Raw genomic sequence first — 14,417 nt, 5'->3', positions numbered from 1 at the left:
TTTTTGTTTGTCCATGATGACGTATTCTTAGAATGGTCACACCTAGAGACGCGTGGATAATGCTTGTGCCAAAGTAGAGGGATTCAAGACATGTTTGAAATGCTCACCAATGAGATCGAATAAATTATAGCCCCCAATGGGCAAACTAATGCAACCATTTAATAAATTCCTGAAAACACCAATGAAACAATATACATTGAAAATAAAAATATATGTTTCTTAAGAAGCCTTGTCCATACATATCATCAGTCCCACCTTCTGCTCATGCTCATGAATTCAAACAGTACCAATCTAAACCCATGTAGAGATATCAGCCCTGTTGAATCTACGGAGGTCCATGGTGAATTATGAGTACCGAAATAGTGACAACTTAATCAAAAGTGCTATTATGAGCACGAGCTCAGATGAGCTCAGATGAACAGTAAAACCGTGTGAAATAAAAAGAAAAAATCTGATATTTTTGGCAATAAACATCAATGTATGTTTCACCTGCATGCAAAACAATCATGATGAAATGACAATCATGGAAGTTTGAGCAAAAAATACAAAATCAATGCTCCCCATCCTTTTTGGAGCGTCGATTTCGTTTTTTAATCCAAACTTTCATGAATGTCATCCCATCACAAATATTTACATGCAGGTAAACACACATTGATGTCTGTAGCCAGAAAAAACAGGATTTTTTTCATGATGTTACTGTTCTTCAAGCTCATATGAGCTCGAGCTCACAAACTCCACGTCTTGCATATTTTCAGGTATTAAGTGCTGGAATATCTGCTCGTGGTTTTGGAAATTTCTTTCTAATAAAAGAAGCTTTTACATGCCTACAAATAGTCATTGCAATCTGATCAGGAAATTGTGAATTAAAACCGAATCCCATTTTGCAAGAACGGATCTCAAGTTAGAAAACGAGTGCATGAATTTCATCAGATACTAATGTAGAGGTGTGATATAACCATGTGTATGTGGCATGCATATACAGTAATGCCTCTCCAAACATGTATTCAGTTCAGCCCTGTGTATGTGGCATTTGTATGTATACAGTAATGTCTCTGCAAATGGGTATTTGTACATCGTCTCAGGCAAAAAAAACCTATAGATAACATCTAAGATTGTATCCCAAAATTAATCGTTTGAGTCCGAGCTATCTAAATGATCATCCAGCACTGCAGGAAACTGTTTCTCCTGGGGATTTAACTGTGAAGCTGGGTTACAACTGCCACTGCTCCGAGATTGACTCGCCGCCTTCTTTTGTGATGCCCCAACTTCCTTGCAGGCCTTATCTAGCATCACCAAAAAATCTCTTACAATGACAAAGAGGCTAAATCCGTCATCTTTCGCATCGTTTCCATGGAAATACCGGATTGTTTTCTTCACCAATGATCTCAACCTCTTCTCTTCTTTCAACAGAAAGTTGGTCTCATTCTCTGCATGTTCTACGAAACGTGACAGCGAGCGGTGGAATCCACTATTCTCATCTATCGTTTCCATGTCAGAGTTCAGGAACTCCTTTGTGTTCAGCAACTCACGCCTGAGCTGCAATACACTGGCAGACAAAGCATCAGCATCTAGCGCGGCTATGTTCTTGGCATTAACCAGTTCACTGCTAAGCCCTGATACAATCTTTAGGCCGAGCTTGGAGTAGTACTCGCCATCTTCTTGGAGAGACCCGTTCGAATCGTCTCCGGAAGGTTGAGTCCTTCCACTTTCCATGGCCAACCTTGCTTCGCGGACACCTTCGGACCGAATAATCTCCTGGACAACAAAGTGAAGCAATGTAGTTTTTCCATCGGCACCCTTGACATCTGACAACTTCAGAAGGGTGTCAAGTTTGAATGCGTTAGCACCACCACGGAAGGTCCCGTCATTCAAACGGTTTCCAGTTTTGAGAACAGCTTCTAGCAGCTTCAGAAAAAGGCGGTGCTTTAGTTCCCCACAAGCAGCCTGACACCAAAAAGATAGTCATTTTAGTAAAGGTTGGAGTGCTTTTCAGATTTAATACAGAAGTCAATTGCTTTCACTTGGCTTACCTCCAATTGCAGGAATGAATCCCTGAGACTTGAAGCATCTTCTTGCAAAGATGACATGAAAAGCAGAGCGCTGATCCTCTTGTAAGCAAAAGGAATGTCAGTTAGTGCCTTCATGACTTGTTCTGCAAGACCTAGTTGCGAGTAGTCCCCATCGTAAAGCCTGAGTTTCAGCTCCTCCTCATCACTTGGTTTCATTCTCAAGATCGTCTCGAGAAGTAGTCTAGGAAGTTCATTTCCTAGAGAACAGAGGTGAAAGGAAATGTCAGAGAATGCTGCCTTTATCTGTGCAGGAACATGCATCTTTTCCATATATGAATAAACAAGCTACATGACCAATCAACAATAGTTTATTATGAACGAACAGCTACCTTCAATGAGAGCATCTTGAATGTCCTCTACCCTGACATTCATTGCCTTGAAAACAACTGCCAGGTTGCACGATTTCTTAAAATCAAGAAGAGAAACATGCTGAGGTGAAGGGTCTGCCATGGCAAGTTCCTTGTCCTTGGTGTTGTTTCTGTTGCCAGCGCCATAACCAAACAATGCCTCTATCATATCCTCGTTCACACTGCAAAATGCATTTGTCAGATACAAGCCTCAAAATGCAGACAAATGGATTAATAACTTGTTGCTAGTGTAAAACTTACTGAAAAGAACCAAACTTGATGTCATGCCAGGCCATCGACTGGTTAGGATTGGCAAGAACTTTGTTCCAATAGAATGGCCGAAGTTTGGGTCTTGGAGCACCCACTTCAGCTTCAGATGATTCACTGGCCTGCTCGCTTGCAGATGATCCTTCAGAATGACTTGACTCAACAGGTGACAGCTGAGGAAATCTTGCTAATGAGCCTTTGGGAGGTGCAGGTGGGGGAGGACCAGCCTTCCTGACAGGAGGAGGCGGTGGTGGAGGCGGCGGCGGTGGCGGTGGCGGAGGCATTGGTTTAGGAGCATCACTTGTGTTGTTCTGTGTTCCTCCAGTAGCTTGCGCGGGAGTTGACGCATCAGTTGAGGTTTTAAAACAGCATGGAAAGCACCGACTCATGCTGCCTCCGGGCTTAGAAGCCCTGACCCCTTGATCATCCTTGTGAAGCTGACTGGAGGATGCACGGATATTGGGTGACGCGCCTGCATGAAATTGATGCTATATGATATAATACCGCACCAAGAACAATCCAACATAGGTTGACAAGAAGGGATATTGCCTCACCAGGCGTGTTAGCCAACTGCATGTCAAGAAGAGGATGGTCATCTCGAGGCTCGCCAACAGAGACCTTGCTCTTGTTGCATCCACAGCAGTAGAAAATCAGAAATGCAGCAATGAACGAGAAGGCCGCCGTCGGGAGCACGACAGTCAAGACCAATTTTATGTAGTTATGCTGCTTATCCGAAGGTGAGACTGGAGGAGGCACTCCCCGACGCTTCTTTGCAGGTTTATCTTCGAGATGTCGGCTGCGAGGTTCGGTGTTCGGAGAGTTGGGAGGTGTAAATGGCGGCTCCGTCAGAGAAAGAGGAAACCGAGCTTCACCTCCAGAGGAAGGAGCATCTCCAACCATTTGATCAGCCAAATGCCGTCTTCTTGGATAGAAGTTTGAACGAAGCAAGACCTGCTGGTCCTCAAGATAGTTGATAAATTCTTGTGACATGCCCAAGCTGATATAATTTGCGCGGATACAGTCATGGGTAACAGAAGACTTGTCAGGTGGAAGAAGGGCCAGGAGTTCGATAAGCAGCATCGTCTTCAGTTCACCCTTTGAAGAATGGCTTGGCAGTTCTTCATAAGCAAACGTCTGCCCAGTGCCTAAAATTTCCTCCGCGCCAACTATGTCTTGTAAGCAAATTGACCATATTTTGTCCACCTGCATCCATCCATGAAACATTCTAAACAGTGAGGATTATATGATGCTTCAGCAAACATAGCAAACAGTAAGGATTACTTGTAAGCAAATTTAATTGTAAATGCTGACTGCTAATTGACTAAAGGTCCAGAAACAGCCTGCGATACTCATGCTGAAAAGTTCTTGTGGAACTGATACGCTTTCCATGAGTAAACAACAGAGGCCTACTTTTTAAAGGAGATGAAAGGGACTCGTACTCAAAAGTTTTATTAAAATCAAAGCAAAGAAATCCACAACTAACTGTACTAGTACATCCGTCCCTATCCTACAAGAATGAGAGTGCTTACGAGATCCCCATCGAGAACCAGTGAAGACGGAGGAGCAGAGGTTGAGGAAGAAGAGGGGGGCCGCGTCCATCCAGACAAGACATGCACCCCGTCCACCTCTCCTCCCCCTCTCGACGGCCCGACCAACACCGCCGCGACGAACAGCACGAGCAACCCCATCCTCCCCGTCATGGCTGCCGCCTCTCAGATGCCCGACCTCCCAAAACCCACCATCTTTCGATGGGTCTCGCCTCAGTGGAGCGGCAACAGAGGGAGGAGGATCGCTATATCTTGGGCCGTTGGGCGGCGGAATCGCCGAGGAGGAGGAGGAGGGGTGGGTGCCGTTGGTTATGGAGCACTGAAGACTCCCGGTGTCGGTCGGCCCGCACTAGCAGATGATTCTGGTAGTAGAAGTGGTAGGGGAGTCAGCGTCCTGTGGCGTTCGTTGTTTTTATGGCAAGACGTGGATGGATGCCCATTTCCTTACTGCTTGGAATTTGGAAGGAGAAGTTAGGCGTGACGGCACCCGCGGAGCAGGAAGAAGAGCCGGGCGCTGACTTCCGTTCCGTCCACGTGACGGTCACGCGAGAGGACCGAGCGCCTGGCAAGGAAGAGAAGAGAAAAAGAAACTGCTCCTATAGTACGAAAGGCGGAGCATTTCTTCGCGGCGACGACGACGGCGAGGCGTCGGCGCCCCGCTCGCTCGTGCCCTCATGTGCGCAGATTTGGATTCAGATTTCGCTCGAGCTCGATCCTTTGCTTTCCGTCGCGTCGCGACTGCTGCCACGGGAGACCAAGCGGTGAAAACTAGTTACTGCGTTGACTGGGGAGGGGATAATGGAATGGACCTTCTCCGTCGTTTCTCGCCGTCGGCGGCGATGGACCTTCAGATTCCGCTCGAGGTCGACCCTTGCTGCCACCGGAGACCAAGCGGTGAAAAATAGTTACTGCGTTGACTGGGGGGCTGGGGAGGAGAGAGTGGACCTTCTCGGTCGTTTCTCGCCGTCGGCGGCGAGGCGATGGACTCCGCCGTGCAGTGCCGACGCTGTTCGGCGGTGCGTCCCTCGGCCCGCCTCCGTCGTTCCCGGGAGACGAGTTCGTCCGGCCCGTGGGCCTTGACCCACTGGACTCCAAGAAAGCCCTGGTCCGGGCTACTAGGGCCCGGGCCCGTCGACAGAGGGTCACGGCCCGAGAGAGCTGAGCTATCACTTTTCTCCAAAAAGAAAAACTACTCCCATTTGTTTTCCTGAAAAAAAGGAGAGGGCCGGCCGGGCTAGCGTGCGCCACCTGGATACACCTGGGGGGCATGTGGACCGGAGAAGAAGAGACGCGGAAATGAGCTAAGCTAAGCTAAGCTAAGCTATATTCGATCCGCCGCCCACCCTCGCGCGAATCCGCCGCGCCGACTACCTGGGACCCACAGACAGCGCCTCTCCGCCGCACCGCCCCGCCGGCCGTCCTCCACCAGGTAAAGCTTCGTGCGGTGCTCGCTAGCTCGCTCCGCCGGATGGGCCGGAGAGATCTGCCTGCCGGCGGCCTCCGCCGGCTGCTTCTCGACCTAGTAGTACTATTCTTTCTCGCCGTTCTATCTTCTCGCGGAGTTTCCTGGCCGGCTAGTTGATCGCCCTGTGGAGGACAGGGGGATTTTGCTGATATGGCAGGGATTTCGATGTTAGCCCCTACGGCCCTGCCCTGCCATAAGTTCTTGTTCTGGTAACCGGAAGAAGAAGCCGATGCTAGATTCTTTATTTTATTTCATTTTTGGGTAAACTGTTTACTGGAGCAGCCGGAAATCCTGTGGCATCAGACCGATTGCGGTGTGATGGACCTTCTCGGGGTGTCTGATTTCATACCGCTAGGTGGCCGGCCTGATTAGTTTCCCAATTGTTGCCATTTCAGTGCTTTGGCTGGTAGGATAAGTATTCCCCCCCAAAATAATGGGAGGTACGCTTCTTTAGGCAAATTAACCGTCGGTGCTATGTACTCCCTCCGTCCGGTGAAAAGTGTACGTCTAGAAATTTTAGGACAAATTATGGAGTGGGCTAAAAATTGCATTGGGAAGATGCAAGCCATCATCTCTCTCCTCTTAAATCGCCCAACCCCCAATGAGCTAAGTGCATGTAGAAATTAAGAAGACTATGTATAGAATACTATTGGTCGTGATTACCGTGTGATGAGAGAAAATACTTTAAAGTGCATTGGGAAGATAGAAGTACACTCTTTTGTGGACAAATTTTAAACCCAAACGTACACTCTTCAGCGGACGGAGGGAGTATGTATGCTTGCAATCACGATGAGATGGGCAGTACAGTCCCTGAAAGAGCTATGCTGGATTTTCTTAATTTTGTCATGGACTCCTGAATATGCTTTAATGCTTGTGCGTTTGTAGCAGCTTGACCCCCGTTTGTGTTACATTTCGCTCCATGGTTGTTCTGATTAGGTTTGTTTATTTTTCATTGCAGTTCTGGGCTGGTGACACCGTAACGGATTTATCTTGGAAAACTCGGAAGTGCTCCGGGGAGTTTGGCCTGGAATTTACTTGTTGAGTTATCACAAGAGTGGTGGCTCCATACTGGTTCGGTATTTGTGTCTTTACTCCTGGCCTCTGGAGCACCGAAGAAGTGAAGAGTGGGGGATATTGTCGTGGTAGGCCACATACCTATTAATAGACCGCTGTAAACGTAGTGCATAGTGGACACTGAAAGCACTATTCGGCTTTCTAAAGATAGATTGCTATAATGGAGGATAGGAGGACAATTCTGATGGACCGTTATGAAATCGGGAGGCAATTAGGGCAAGGGAACTTTGCCAAGGTATATTATGGTCGGAATCTCGCAGGTGGACAGGCTGTTGCGATAAAGATGATCGATAAGGAGAAGGTTTCGAGGATTGGTTTAATTGTGCAGATAAAGAGGGAGATCTCAATAATGGGATTGGTAAGGCATCCCAACGTGTTGAAGCTTTTCGAGGTAATGGCTAGCAAGAGCAAGATTTACTTTGTTTTGGAGTATGCCAAGGGCGGCGAGCTTTTCAACAAAATAACCAAGGGAAAGTTAAGCGAGGATGCTGCGAGGAAATACTTCCATCAGCTCATCAGTGCCGTAGACTACTGCCATAGCCGAGGTGTTTATCATCGCGACTTGAAGCCGGAGAACCTACTCCTGGATGAGAATGAAAACCTTAAAGTCTCTGATTTCGGTCTAAGTGCCCTGGCCGAGTCCACGAGACAAGATGGCCTCCTCCACACCACCTGTGGAACTCCAGCTTATGTTGCTCCTGAAGTGCTTAGCAGGAGAGGCTATGATGGTGCGAAGGCTGACATATGGTCCTGTGGAGTAATTCTGTTTGTGCTGGTGGCTGGTTTCCTTCCTTTTCATGACACAAATCTTATAGAGATGTATAGGAAGATCTCCAGGGCTGAATATAGATGCCCTCGCCCTTTTTCAGTTGAGCTGAGGGATCTACTGTATAAGATTCTTGATCCAGACCCAAGCACTAGAGCTTCCGTTTCAAGGATAAAGAGAAGTGCTTGGTACAGGAAACCCGTTGATGTAAATGGACTGAAGATTAAACAAGAAACAAGAGACAAGGTTCAGAAAGGTGAACGCACAACCTCTGAATCAACAGAAGGCAGCAATTCAGAGGTTAACCAAGAAGCGTCATCAAGCCTCACAAACTTGAATGCCTTTGACATAATTTCTCTCTCAACTGGATTTGACCTATCCAATTTGTTCGAAGAAAAGTATGGCCGGAGGGAGGACAGATTTACCACTAGGCAGCCAGCAGAGGCTATATTTGCCAAGCTGAATGAAGTGGCCAAGAAATTGAAGCTCAAAATCAAGAAGAAAGAAAACGGTGTCTTGAAATTGGCAGCACCAAAGGAAGGAATGAAGGGCATTCTTGAGTTTGACGCAGAGGTTTTTGAGTTTGCGCCTTCTTTGCATTTAGTTGAATTAAAGAAGACCAATGGAGACACTATAGAGTATAAACAACTGATGAAACATGAGATAAGGCCCGCACTTAAGGATGTGGTTTGGGCGTGGCAAGGCGAGTCGCACCCGCTCCCTGAGAAATTTATCCGAGGAGAGCAGCAGCAGTCACCTTTGCCATCACAGCAGCAGCAACCACCTTTGCTATCGCAGCAGCAGCAATCACCTTTGCCATCGCAGCAGCCACAGGAGTAATCGGCCCCATTGCCAATCTGCTACCACAAAGGCACAGGACAAGATGCAGCCACTGCCGCCATGGCATCAGCAGTACCTACCAAAAACTATTGTTGGCAGCACCTACAAACCATGCGGAGCGTTGCAACGTCCAGGACCAGTTTGCTGTCGCAGCAGCTGCATGATTTGTTCAAACAGCCAGTGCCATATGACTTGTTGACAGACTTGTCACCGGTTCATCAGGTTTATCTTGTGTTAGTAGTAGATCAGTTGCCTACCATTTGGCATTTCCCCCTTCTTTTTAGCTCCTTTTGTATTGCTGTATTTTCTTCTGATGTTGTATATTCCCTCTTTGCCAAAAGCACGCTCAATTTTGGGGACCTTTGTGGACTGCAGAAATTTGTGTTCGGTGTGACTGAAGATATTGAATAGCTATAACAGAAATCATGGCATGCAGCCATCACCATATCTAGAACACTCTAAACTAGGTAAATGGATGTAACCATGTGATGTGTGGAACCTGTGTGAGTGAACAAACATCTATTTGGAATCTGGACATTGACTAGAACTACTGTATATGGAGCCTAGAAAATCATTTTGGTTGTTCATCTTTCCAGTTTTTGTATTTTGAATGTTCATCAGCTAGTGTCTTCTGAAGGAGCTAAATATCATGATTATATCTCTTTTTTGGAAAATGATTATATTATATATGTGTCTAATAGCGAACGATGTCATCTTCTGATCATCTAATTGTCACCTGCTGTCTATGTTTGCCTTTTGCCTTGCAGTCTTATTTGTCACCTGCTGTAATGTCATCTTCTGATCATCTAATTGTCACCTGCTATCTATCTTTGCCTTTTGCCTTGCAGTCTTATTTGTCACCTGCTGTAACTTTTCCTGTTTGCATTTGCACGCGAGAGATGTTGAGAAACGCCATCCAACGCCCTTGGAATTTTATCTATCCCTCTATTTTTTTCAAGACAATTCAGATCTGTTGACGAAAAAGCGAAGAAATAGGTTAGTTATTCCATTACAATGCCATCAAGAACAAGAGAAAGAACGAATGTCCTGCTTTGGGATTTCGATTGAGAATCTGGTCATCTAATTGGTCATTTACGAATGTGAGAAATGTTGTCTGTAAGGGCTTCGAACCTTCATGTTACATCGGGTGTGATTTGTGTTCCAAACTTTCAATCAGCGTTACGCTGATGATTTGAAGCATACCTCTTGGTTTCTCCATAGCTAAGCATTTTCAGATTCTGGGATTCAATCGAATCAAACAACCAAACATAGAAAAAAAACATAAACACTAACGTCCACACGTGTGGACATTCCGTTCACACGCGTGGATCCGCGTCTGTTTGTGGATGCACGAATCTTGGCATGTTTGTGGTGCCACGTAGGACTGGCTGGTGTGTGAGAATTCATCCGGTCATCCACACGTCCGTTTCACCATACGGAGGGGCTGGTATGTGGGCGTTTAGCAGTTCGCCCACACATCAGTTTTCACTCACGCACAAGGGCTGGTGTGTGGGCATTTGCCATCTCGCCCATACGTTCGTCTCCTTTTCCACACCCAAGCTGTCAGTTGTCATGCGTTTTGCAGTGTACATGGCAACTGCTCTAGTGTGCTTGTAAGCAGATGGCAACTCTTTTTTTTACCTGAACATGTCAATTGCCATATGTTTTGCAGGGTACACGACAACTGCTCTAGTGTGCTTATAAGCAGATGTCAACTCTCTCTTTTACCCGAACATGTTGTTTTGACATGTCTCTTTGTAGCGTTACACGACAACTGCCTAGTGTTAGAAGGTGGCAACTCTTAAAATTTTCAAATCATGGCAACTGCAGTAAACCAGATCATATATGTCAACCGCTTAGTGTTAGTAGGTGGCAACTTCTAAAGTTCTCAAATCATGGCAACTATAGTAAACCAGACCATACGTGGCAACAACTGCAGTTGTTCAAAATGGCATCTAGCACTTGACCTAAAGATGGCAACTGTAGTTGAGCAACCATGGCAACTGTAGTTGTCCGACATGGCAACTGCAGTTAAACAGACATTGAAGAAGGTCCGAACCATGACAACTACGGGGACGCGTGGTGACTGTCACGCGGGGCATGCGGGACCGTGAGGTAGGTGGCTGAGAGAGGTCGTGTGGGCTTATACATTTTGCCCACACGTAGGCGTGTGAGAGGGGCTGCAAGGAAAAAAAAGCGTGTGGGCGCTATATGTTTTGCCCACACATAGACGTGTTGCCCACACGTAGGCGTGTGGGCTGGTTCTCTTAGACACCACACAAAACGTGTGGATAGACCCCTTAACACCCACACGTGTGGCAGTTATCGTCGTCCAAAACAAAATTAAAGTATTCTAATCCTCCATTATTTCTATGAAAATACTTTGAATCAAATAGGCCATGATAATTCGTGGAGAAAGAAAATTCAGCATTAGGGCGGCCTTAAGAACTTCAGCGATGATATTTTTTAGGGGGGGTGGGTTGCAATACTCGAACGGCAATGCCTGGCTGTATTGTACGACAGGGGAAACGATAATAGGCAAAACCAAGGAAGACACTTGGCATCTGGGAAGTGAAATGGTTCCAAAATCTGAGATGGAGGAAAATAGACAAAGAGAAGCACATGCATCACTGGGCGTGATGAACCAATCGTCGTATCCGGCTGCGGTTTGACTAGCGTTGCGCTCAATTACTCATTTGAGACATATCTATCTTCTCCCTGTCGATGCTCAGTCTTTCACATCGTAATACTATGGTTTTTCTATTTATGTGATTGTAATTTTTCGTGAACAAGAGAGGCATTTATAGGTCAGAAGAAACACATTTGGTACTATTACCTTTCAAGAGACCGACGCTCCAGTTTGAGCCCCATGGACACGCATTTTGTGGATATCCACACTGAGCGAACGAAGCGACGCTTTGTTTCTTAACTCATATTTCCAACTCAAAGGTTTATGTTGCCTCCTCGAAGGAGGCTATCCAAAACCTCGACTAAATGGGCAATATGCATGGTATGAAAAAGGAGAGGGGAAATTGACATTTTCACGAGAAAATTGTACTAGGTCTTATGACAACATCATGTCATGCGTCGAGTAAAACAAAGTCGGTCTTATTAGTGCCACAACCTTTAATTTTCTAAATCACATTGAATTTCGACCAAACCGACATCATCTCCATGTAGATGCTCTTTCAACCTTGATCATCGTCGTTCTCTCTTGTTGATCATGCACACCCTGCCCGATCATCGACCATTATTGGTCATCCCTCTAGGCAAGAGAGCGGCGGTTCTCTCTTGTGCAACCCTAATCACCAGGCTAAATTTCGTGTTTTTACCCTTTTTTGAAACTTAATTGAAATCTGACCCTAGTCTGAATTTTTTTCGGGATCTGACACTTTTGCTATCGCCAAGGTCCCTGGCGGTAGGGTTGGATACCCTACCGCAAATTCCTCCTAAGTATTGAACACAGTGTGTGCTCGTACCTACCGCCGAGCACCTTGGCGGTATGGTTGTACATGCTACCGCCAGCCTATTCGGCGGTAAGGATGTTTCCTCCCGCCAAGGTCCCTGTCGATAGGCTGTTACACTCTACCCTCATGGACTCTGGCGGTAGCAAAAAGATCAGATCTTAATTTTTTTTAAACTAGGGTCAGATCTCAATTAAGTTTTAGAAAAAGGTCAAAACACGAAATTTTGCCTAATCACCACAACTATATCACCGTTGTCTCCTTTGTTGGTATCACCATCGAGCACCCGACACTAACACTCAAAGGAGATGCTTTTGTCTCATCTCGAGCGATGGTCACCTCGATCAATTTTTTTCACAAGTAATAACTTTATTTCTCAAATAATAGCAAGATTGTTTACAATTTGATGAGAAATAAAGTCGGGAACACCATCGTCCCATACCACAGATGATCTAGAACTAAGGGCATCCTTTGCTATAGTGTCGTGGAATTGTCACGGCAGATGTCCTAGTGTGAGGACTTAGTCGTGGAGCCATCGCGATGAGGTTAGCTTAAAGGGGTTAATCAGGACAAAGGATACGAGGAGTTTATACTGGTTCGGCCCCTTACGATGAAGGTAAAAGCCTAGTCCAGTTTGTAGTTGGTATTGCTAGGGTTTCGATGAGCAGGGAGCGAATACACTTGACTCGGCTCTCGATCTGCTGTTTCTTGTCCTAAGCCGCCGCCAGGTCGTCCCCTTATATACACGGGTTGACGCCCTGCAGCCCTTAGAGTCCCGGTCGGTTTATACAACGTATCCGGCTCGGTGACCTTTCTCATATGCCTTACAATACAAGCTTACATACATGGCGGTTTATAATCATGGGCCTTAAGCCGCCTTTGGGTCTGGACCCTCTACCAAGTCTATCTATGAACTGCCATATGATCTTTGGGCTTCATTGAGACGGATCATCATAGGGATGACCCGGCCCCTCCTGGGCGGGTCATACCCAATAGTTATATCCCCAACATTAGGCCCCAGGTTGATTTGAACTTGTTCATGTCAATCTTCAAGACTTAGAAAAATCCTTCCATATCCGCTGCAAAAACTTTGTAACCCGCCATGACGTTATCTCCAAGAATTTCAGAAACTCGCCACGACATCATCTTTAACGGATCTTTATATTAATGTCTTTCCAAAAATCGAGGCGTACAATTAGCTGGATAACCATCATTTGGCCTCCTCGTCTTTCGCGCCTGTCTGTTCCCCTGTCTCCTTATAAATAGGACCATAGGATCATCTTCCATTCTTCTCTTTCTCCTTTTTCCCTTCTTGCAATGCCTCATCCCGCACGAACCTCGCCGCCGTCGACCTCCATCCTCAACCTCAACTCTGGCCGCTGCATCGCCCTGAGCAGACCAGAAAACTGCGGTGCTACTCCACTGTTCTAAGAGCATCAGTAAGCCTTCCTTCCTTCATCATAGACCTGTCATTAGGTTTTGTCAGTGTTCATCAGTGTTCGTCAGCGTTCGTCACCACCCTTATTTCTCTTTGTTTAGATCCATAGGTTAGATCCCAAAACCATAGGAAACTTGCGCGGTGGTAGTTTTAGCACTTGTTTTAATACCAGAATATATCCCCACCGCGACAGATCTCCTCTAGGGCACCTCTGCTTTTCCACCATCACAAATTTATTTCCCTTTTTCTGAACAGCGATAGATCCAAATTTGTAACCTCAATCTGCGGAATCTGTTTGTCCCAATACTTAGCAAATTTTGCTTTCAGCAGCTCTTGAATATCTTAGACATGGCGGCTTACCCTGCCGGCTTATCTTTACTTCATATACCATTAGCCCTCGCTTAAGCCGCCATTATAAACATGTACTGTAATTTGCCGGCTCAAGTCAGTTGGTGGGATTTTGAGGTAGATCAACTCTGTACTTGATACTCTATCAATATAAACAAGAGCAGGATATAGGGTTTTTACCTCCATCAAGAGGGCCCGAACCTGGGTAAACATCGTGTCTCCTGTCTCCTGTTACCCATCGATCCTTGATACACAGCTTGGGACCCCCTACCCGAGATCTGCCGGTTTTGACACCGACAATGATACTTTCATTGAGAGTTCCGCTGTGTGATCGGCAAAGGATCAATGGCTTGCCCGCAGATTAACTGTGACGCCGGCATCTTCGTCGCCGGCTCGACTGGTCACCTTGGCTCGACTGAGGACCACGCTCCATCTCCGATCGTCATGTTCGGACGGGGGCCTTCATCAACATCAACTCCGACCTCTATCATGATCGTAGAGTAATCATCCATGGAGCTCGGGGGCTCAACGTCAACATTGCCCTCGGGCGGTCGTGCCGCGTTTTTGGACAGCGAACTTGTATCCGCCGTCACCGCCTCCTCGAGCGTCGGTTTGATGATTTCTTCAGTAGAATTGTGTGCAATTAAGCCTACAATAGCCATGAAAAATTTCGTCGAGTTCCGATGGAGGAATCTCCGGCAATCTACGATATACCGGAGCCTTGTCAAATCTGGACGGGAATCTGGACGAGTTTAGGCGTGGTCTCCAGAGCCCAGCTCGGGGGTCCTTTGG

The 14,417-nt window shown here is 46.5% G+C and overlaps 2 protein-coding genes across 3 annotated transcripts; one reads left to right on the top strand and one right to left on the bottom strand.

The window, feature by feature from the left end:
* Nucleotides 1-977: 977 nt before the first annotated feature.
* Nucleotides 978-5,373, bottom strand: LOC125515974 (formin-like protein 10). 2 transcript variants are annotated; one of them, XM_048681452.1, is made up of 6 exons: nucleotides 5,040-5,373; nucleotides 3,238-3,886; nucleotides 2,678-3,155; nucleotides 2,399-2,598; nucleotides 2,031-2,266; nucleotides 978-1,944 (listed from the first exon to the last, which is right to left on the bottom strand). In XM_048681452.1, exons 2-6 carry the CDS (start codon nucleotides 3,761-3,763, stop codon nucleotides 1,126-1,128), a joined length of 2,259 nt encoding a protein of 752 aa, XP_048537409.1. In that variant the 5' UTR covers nucleotides 3,764-3,886; nucleotides 5,040-5,373; the 3' UTR covers nucleotides 978-1,125. The 2 variants fall into 2 exon arrangements, with proteins under 2 accessions (XP_048537409.1, XP_048537408.1); XM_048681451.1 differs by lacking the exon at nucleotides 5,040-5,373 and adding an exon at nucleotides 4,213-5,004.
* An 88-nt stretch (nucleotides 5,374-5,461) lies between these two features.
* LOC125515975 (CBL-interacting protein kinase 26-like) lies at nucleotides 5,462-8,906 on the top strand. Its single transcript, XM_048681453.1, has 2 exons — nucleotides 5,462-5,659; nucleotides 6,654-8,906. The coding sequence occupies exon 2, from the start codon at nucleotides 6,930-6,932 to the stop codon at nucleotides 8,373-8,375; it is 1,446 nt and encodes a 481-aa protein (XP_048537410.1). The 5' UTR covers nucleotides 5,462-5,659; nucleotides 6,654-6,929; the 3' UTR covers nucleotides 8,376-8,906.
* Nucleotides 8,907-14,417: the final 5,511 nt, after the last annotated feature.

The sequence above is a fragment of the Triticum urartu genome, chromosome 6 (assembly GCF_003073215.2).
Source record: "Triticum urartu cultivar G1812 chromosome 6, Tu2.1, whole genome shotgun sequence".
In the NCBI taxonomy this organism is placed as follows: Eukaryota; Viridiplantae; Streptophyta; class Magnoliopsida; order Poales; family Poaceae; genus Triticum; species Triticum urartu.
This window is presented reverse-complemented; position numbering and strand designations above follow the sequence as displayed.

Bases quoted from the DNA above. Each gene is read 5' to 3' on its own strand.
- LOC125515974 (XM_048681451.1), bottom strand. From the start codon at position 4,383: ATGACGGGGAGGATGGGGTTGCTCGTGCTGTTCGTCGCGGCGGTGTTG. The intron at 3,156-3,237 runs GTGAGGCAATAT...AATTTCATGCAG, and splicing joins GCAGTTGGCTAACACGCCTG to GCGCGTCACCCAATATCCGT. The intron at 2,267-2,398 runs GTAGCTGTTCGT...TCTGTTCTCTAG, and splicing joins TCAAGATGCTCTCATTGAAG to GAAATGAACTTCCTAGACTA.
- LOC125515975 (XM_048681453.1), top strand. From the start codon at position 6,930: ATGGAGGATAGGAGGACAATTCTGATGGACCGTTATGAAATCGGGAGG.